Source organism: Papaver somniferum, chromosome 7, assembly GCF_003573695.1.
Source record: "Papaver somniferum cultivar HN1 chromosome 7, ASM357369v1, whole genome shotgun sequence".
NCBI lineage: Eukaryota > Viridiplantae > Streptophyta > Magnoliopsida > Ranunculales > Papaveraceae > Papaver > Papaver somniferum.
The window spans coordinates 221,648,422-221,655,693 of record NC_039364.1 but is presented as its reverse complement, the minus strand read 5'-3'; the positions used below and the strand labels follow the sequence as shown (position 1 = coordinate 221,655,693).

Genomic DNA, 7,272 nt, shown 5'->3' with positions numbered 1-7,272 from the left:
TTAAACATATCTGTTATGACCTAACATTCATCTAACACCATGTTTGTTTACTCCTGACTCATCTGAGTCGTCTGGATCTGAATCATCTGGATCTGAGTGAAATCACCTGACTCATCTGGATCTGAGTCGATATGTTTGTTTTGAGTCAGATCTGACTCATCTGACTCGGAAATAAGTGAGTCAGTGGTTTGATCCCATGAGTCAGGGGTATTTTTTTACCTGACTCAAATGAGTCCGGGTCAGGGGTTATGTCTGAGGCAGAGGTCGAGTCAGATCTGACTCAAAATGGAAAACAAACGGTCTGACTGCTGACTCGGTCCGAGTCAGGGGTTCACTCAGATTCAGACGCCGAGTCAGCTGCAAACAAACAAGTTCTAACTCTCTTTTTTTATGCAAAATTCATCTGACTCTTCAATCCACTCAATACTTCACCAGCTGTAACTGCAATACAGTTTACTCAACCAATACAACCCAGCCATCTGCTTCTTCTAACACAACCAGCAGCATCAGTTCAACGTTTAACTTAAATCTCCACCACTTACAACTTCAGCTATCTTGTCATCAGCCTCAATTCGTATCATTTCAACAACACCACAACCATAACCATCCTATCTGGCTAGCCAAAATCCAGTCCATCTCCATCTTCAGATCACAGAAAGTTAATTCCAAATCACCAACAACAATCCCAATTCACCAATTCACCTTCCTACCAAAACCATTTGGTTAATCCTTAATTACAAATTCAAACCCCAGTTTCTAAATCCTGTCTGCGAAACCTTAAATCAACAAGCCAACCTCAAACACGTCTAATTAATTCATATTCTTCATCTGCAGATTCCGACTCACGTAACCTAACTTGTATGAATCCTATTTCTGGTTGATTTAGGGAAGAACCCGAAACCCGAATTCTATATGAAATCAAAATTAAACTCAATATACTCATCTCTACCTTAAATTGAAAGTAAACCCACTTATAATCAATCAAAATATAACAATTTCAGAAAGAAAATCGAATCAATTCGAAACCCTAAACTTACTTACCAAATCCTCTTCTTTCTGAGATCAACAAGCTTCAGTATCATCCCCACCAACGATTCATGTCTTCTGACCTTCACTGATTCAATTGCTAACTTCAAATTTCTGCTCCGTCGATCTATACGGGTGATGGAAGAACCTACAGGTAAAAGAGAAGAAGAACATAGAAAAGAAGAAAGAAGAAGAGAAAAGAAGAAATGAATTTCTTCTCGATCGGTTGAGAGTAGAGCTGTCAAACGGGCCAAGCTAGGGTCAACCCGTCCCTAGCTTTCCAACTCGTACTAGGGTTAGGGTCAACCCTAGCCCTAGTACTGTTCACGAACAAGCTCAAAACCCCAACCCTAGCCCTAGACGGGTCAACCCTGACGGGTTGGCGGGTTGGCTTGTTAATGTTATCAATTTAAAAATTAAATTTAAAATTTAGGATTGTTTAGGATTATTCATTTAGTAAAGGTCGAACCTAGGTCAATTTGGTGTTTAACTAGAAGCCCCACCACTGAGTTGTAAAGTGGACGTTTTTATTGCCACTTAATCAACGATATAGCCGGTTACGACGCTTTAGTTTTCTTAGGCAGAGAACCCTAACATCAACTAAGCATTTTACTTTTTTTTTTATCATTTTATAAGTTTAAATTAATGTGAGTAAGACTAACTCACTGTTTAAATTATGCTAGTCTTTTTATCAATTTAGGACATCCTGAATAAATATGTGATTGATGAATCTAAGTTGTAATTTAATTTATTGATTGATTATTTAAAATCTAAAAATTGTTATATTTGTTTGGGTAGATCCAAAATTAGCTTTATTTATTGATTTAAAATTAACTAATTCTAATATATGTTTGCAAATCATGAATTTTAAAGAGTTGGTGGGATTGAGGGATATATTTATTAATTTTGACGGGTTGACGGGTAACCCGCGGATTGGCCCTAGCCCGGCTTGTTTTCTAGTAGGGTTGTATATGCCAACCCTAACCCGGCCCGTTTAGACAACAAGCCAAGCCGAGCCGGGTTGAAACAAGCCGGGTTAGGGTCAACCCGCAAGCCGGGTTATAAATTGACAGCTCTAGTTGAGAGATAAGGCCGATCAAAAACGATAAAGGCACCCGAGAAATGGATTAAGGAAAGCCAGGCGGTTTAAAGCAAATGACTAATTTGTCCTTCATAAAAATATGATGATTCCTTTTTCGTCCGGCATCCCATTGACTTTTCAAGACCTATTTAATGGCATTAGTTTCGTATCTAAATTGTTGTTAGATTATTTTTTATTAATCATTGGATCAATAATTACGAAGTTTGGAATTCAAAGACTTCACTGCTGTACCAAAAAGGTTGTGTCAGTACTACAAAGATCATTATTATGGTTCTGTCTGACAATAATGACCACAACTTTGAGTGTAGGACGGGATTTGTTGCTTCACAAATAGATAATTTAGATTGGACACCACATAAAAGAAAGTCTTCACTTAGTAAAAATCAAGAATATATATACTAACAATTCTAATGTTTGAAGTCAGCAAACGGCAAATTCTTTTATTATAGGAAAACAGCGAACCACTTCATACAGAAAACAAGAAGAAGAAAATGGGTACGAAAAAATTACAGGACAACAATACCCATAACATTGTGGCTACAAAAAAACAATTGAACTAGAGAGAGCCAACTAATCACCAGAAACAAACACTGTCCAACGCAAGAGATATTGTTCCATCCACTGATGAAATCCGCCTAGTGATAAAACTTCTTTCTTGGCTTCAATCTCCTTCGCTAGTTTTGTGGTTTTTTTCTTATTAGGAACATATTGGTTCTTGTTGCCGAAAATTCTAGGAGAATACGTAAAATACACCATTTCCAGAAACAAAGGAAACTCCAAGAAAGCAAATAAGAGTACCGAAACTAAACCAAATGATGCCACAGGAAACGTAGCCCAACTATATTTTTGCCTAAGAACAATGGTAAATGCTGCACCAAAGGATATCAATATGCTGGCCATGGAAATGAATAGAGTTGCAAGCCCTATTATGAGTTTTTGTGGCAAAGATTTATAAAAATCCTCTTCAGCATAACGAGATGTCATGATTGCTAAGAACATGAGAACCGACATAATTGACGAGAATAAAGCTACAGCAGAATAGTGCGAATGTTTTTTTTTCTAAGAAAATTGGGACACCATAGATAAGGCTATCAGTATCACTAATATTACCTCCTGGGACAGTGAACGCCCCTGCAAACGCTACGGTAGCAATAAGGGTGGCCACTACCATGCACGAACCGGATGTATCTTTCATCCACTTCTCTCCTTTCTCCACTAATTCCTTATGTTGCCCCGTGAATACAGACTTAGCTGTTTCTTTATCTCCATTTCTTGTGTACTTATACTGTGGGTGTACAATATTTTCAATACCCTGAAGAAATTATTACAGTATTTAGTAAAAAATTACCCGCACTAATTATAAATCGAATAACCCTTAGCAGTGAGAAATCATAAATTTAATGACTTCTTAGTTGATAGAGTACATATTACGTACCTTAAACCACTGTATCTCTCGTTGCATTTGTAAAGCTGCGCCGGATACTAAATTTAATTTAGCAGAAGGCGCTAAATTCGCAGCATAATGTAAGATGCTGTTATAGTTAACATCTTCTCTAGAAACTAGATCATCTCTATCGTTTCCACTAGTTTCCAATATGAGATTCAAAATCTTTTCATCCCGTTGTTTAATCGCAATTTGTATCATTGTTTCACCACCAAATTTATACCAAATCACGAAACGGAATTTTTCCAGACACTCCCCTACAAACTCAGTGATCCCATATTCTATTGCCGTATTCACAATTGCAGTATCATTTAGAAAATCTATCACTTCATTCTGGTTAGTGGATTTTTCTTTTTTGAGTTGTTCTACCATATAATTAACCAAATTAACGGCTCGTTTGTGCATCACCTTCTGGTCATATAGGCGACTGACAAGAGGGGCTAGAGTTAAAAAAAAAAAAACCGTATAAGATAGAAGGATACTTTGTCAATTTCAATTGATAAGCAGCCTAGCTAGCTAAATAGCTTTTGTAAAGTTCACCTCGTGCATAGTAAGGAATGATGTTGTTCGAAATGAAGTTCTTCACCGCTCTCGTCACACCATTTTCATTAGTTGAAGTAGCATCTGAGACCTTTTTAGCGGCTTCTACTTCGTCTTCGGTCTTTACTTTTGTTATTTCCGATGGATTCTCTAGATCACCTCCCTGTCCATCTGTACTCTCTAATGGGATCTCATTGGTGCCTTCGGAATTTTTCAAAGAGTTATCATCGACTTCTTCAGTGTCCTTATCGTATGGAGAAGACATGTCTACATGAATTACTGTGCCAGCAGCAATATTTGCAATTAATTACAAAAATTCATCGAAATGTGGATACAAATGATGAGCAGATATATAAAAATCCAAGCTAAAGTGAACTATTACTAACATGAATAGACGAAGCGTTCCCACCAAGGAAAGTTTGCCCCGCTTTTAAATGCAAACGGCCTATCAATAAGCTTCTGAAGTCCACAAATTCCTCTGGTTCCTTCGGTTTTCTTAGTAACCAATTTCGGGAACCGTTTGACAAGAGATAATGCCAGATCTACAAACAAATTTTTTTTTTTGCAGGTAAGATAAAATGAATTAGAAAAAAAAAAGAAAAAGATAGACAACATGAATATTAGTTTTTCCAACACACGGTAGAAACCGTATTGGATTGCACTGCACAACAGCTCAGCACCATGTGTATCAGAGAATGGACTTGGGTGTTCATGCTTAGTCACAGAGTAAAGATACTTAACGGTCTCTTTTTGTCCAGTTGAAATATATATAATAGCAGTTTCGAGTGGTATTAGGTCTTCATCATCGCGCATCTGGGTAAGTTTTGGATTCTTTCTTACTATTGCCTCGGCAGTTTTGATATTTCCATATAAGGCAGCTCCATGAAGTGCCGTGCAATTAGCGTTATCCTTCATTTCCAGGGCTTCAGGGGTCATGAGTTTTACAAGTTCTTGTGCAAAGCTCCACCGTTCATTATTTATCGCTATATGCAACGCTGTTTCATCATCAAACGTAATTGTTTTTTGAACCGCATCTAGATAACGCTTCAGAAAGTCACGAGCTTTTCTCCAGTCACCTTCATATGCTGCGTTGTAAAGGCCCTCATACTCATCCACTATATTGTCATTATTCTTATCTATATTCAACATGCACGGGAAAAAAATATATATCAGAAGAAATTTAAATTTTTCCAAAGATCTGTATATGTATCAGGTAAATTATTAAACTAGCATACCAGCGTCATTTTTTGGTTTTTCTTCAACATCAGTTTCATCTTCACTTTCTTCTTCTTCACCGGTATGACGACCGAGTACTTTCTCTAGTCCTTTATTGAAATTTGTGGTTACCGTCTCTAATAGTTTTTGCTGGCTGCGTTCTTGAGATTCTGTAAGTTTTTGCAGCATGTCTCCTTGAGATTCAGTAAGTTTTTGAAGCATATCTCCTTGAGACTCAGTGAGTTTTTGCAGCATATCTCCTTTAGATTCAGCAAGTTTTTGCAGCATTTCTCCCTGAGATTCAGCAATAAGCTTACAAAGCATTACCATTTCCTGTGATGGCTCATCCCGACTACCTTCCCTAGACATAGCGAAGTTGCCGGTGATCAATTGAAAACTAGTTAGATAGAAAGAAAAAGAAATAAAGAGATGGGATGAATGAAATGAAAACAAAATATAGAGCTATATATAGAACTGAAAAAGAGCTAGCTAAGGGAGTCTTAAGAGTTGGCAGTTAGCAACAACCCGAGGCCTTGACTTAGCTCTAGGAATATTTGAAACAAAATATAGTGCAATAGTTGAGGCTGTGGTTGGTAAACTAATAATGTTGATGTTGATAATAATTGAATAATTATCAGAGTAAGTTTAATTATTGATGGAACGGTTAATTAATCTCATCAAAATGAACTGAATATTTTCTCATTAGTTCACAATAGTTCCAAGTACAACTGTGCGGGTGAATTAAATGAGAAAATGAGTTAATTGCCGGGATACTATAAAGTATGTATCGTTCAAATGGACAAGTAAACATTAGACGGGTGAAATGGACTTTTAACTTCCTAGATAATGATGTCCTTCATCTTTATGTTTTTCCTTTTTCTTATTTCTTTCTCTATTCAATTTAAAACAAATCTTCAAAAAATTCATAACTTTTAAAATATATTCCAATTTTAATAAAATTTATATATTCAGAAAGGATTTTACATAATCCATAAAAAACAATCTGTTGTTGCTGGTAATTCAACTTTATTTTTAATTTTTTTTTGAAATTTCTTCTATGATGAAACTGGTTACGTCCTGCCTAGAATTAGATAGGAAAAAATTATTCAAAAAATAACCAGGATGAAACTGGATGGATCTTGAGTTTAACTACCACCACCACTATCACAATTTCAACCGCAACAAATGCCACATTATTGCCACCACCCCCTTGGATGATAACAAACATCACCATCACCAACATAAATTAAATACTATTAATGTCTAAATATGCAAGATAGAATCAGATACATTCTTATGAAAATGTATTTAGTTGTCAGAACACGAAGGATGAAACCAAATACATCCTGACAAATATTTTTTTTGTCAAAATAGAAAAGCTATTATTAATTAGTTTCATCCTAATTTAAACTAAGATGAATCTGGTTTCATCTAGGTTTAATATGTAATATATGCAATTGCATCCGGTTTAAGCTACTAATAATATGGTTTATGATTTATAAATTATTTCTATTTCATTTTTATTAAAACGAAATTATTATATGAATCAATACACAACTATATGTAAACATTATATAAAGCTTTTGGTTGGTAACCTACCAACAAGCTGGGCTCCAAATATAAAATCTAGTGATTCATGGCACGTCATTAATACGTAGATAGTGATAAGTAACAACTAACGACATTGGGTTATTGGTTAGTTATTAATTGTTGACACGCCACTAATTAATCAGTCGTAGTAGTGGTACTGGTAAACAAGCCTTTTACTTGGTCTCACCCGAGTGTAATATATACATGATGTAACAAATCATGTATCTCCACGCCATCGAGTTGTAGTCCTCAAATTATATTATCAAATCAAACAGGCAAGTAAATTCATGCATTTGGGAATTTGTCAATTTACTCACCAGCTCGATTTGTTAGAATTTGTTTCTGAATTTACGAA

The 7,272-nt window shown here is 35.8% G+C and overlaps 1 protein-coding gene across 1 annotated transcript; it reads right to left on the bottom strand.

Moving 5' to 3' along the window:
* Window positions 1–2,563: 2,563 nt before the first annotated feature.
* Window positions 2,564–5,703, bottom strand: LOC113299642. Its single transcript, XM_026548708.1, has 5 exons — window positions 5,348–5,703; window positions 4,499–5,248; window positions 4,113–4,391; window positions 3,564–4,012; window positions 2,564–3,440 (listed from the first exon to the last, which is right to left on the bottom strand). Exons 1-5 carry the CDS (start codon window positions 5,694–5,696, stop codon window positions 3,093–3,095), a joined length of 2,175 nt encoding a protein of 724 aa, XP_026404493.1. The 5' UTR covers window positions 5,697–5,703; the 3' UTR covers window positions 2,564–3,092.
* Between the last annotated feature and the right edge of the window lie 1,569 nt (window positions 5,704–7,272).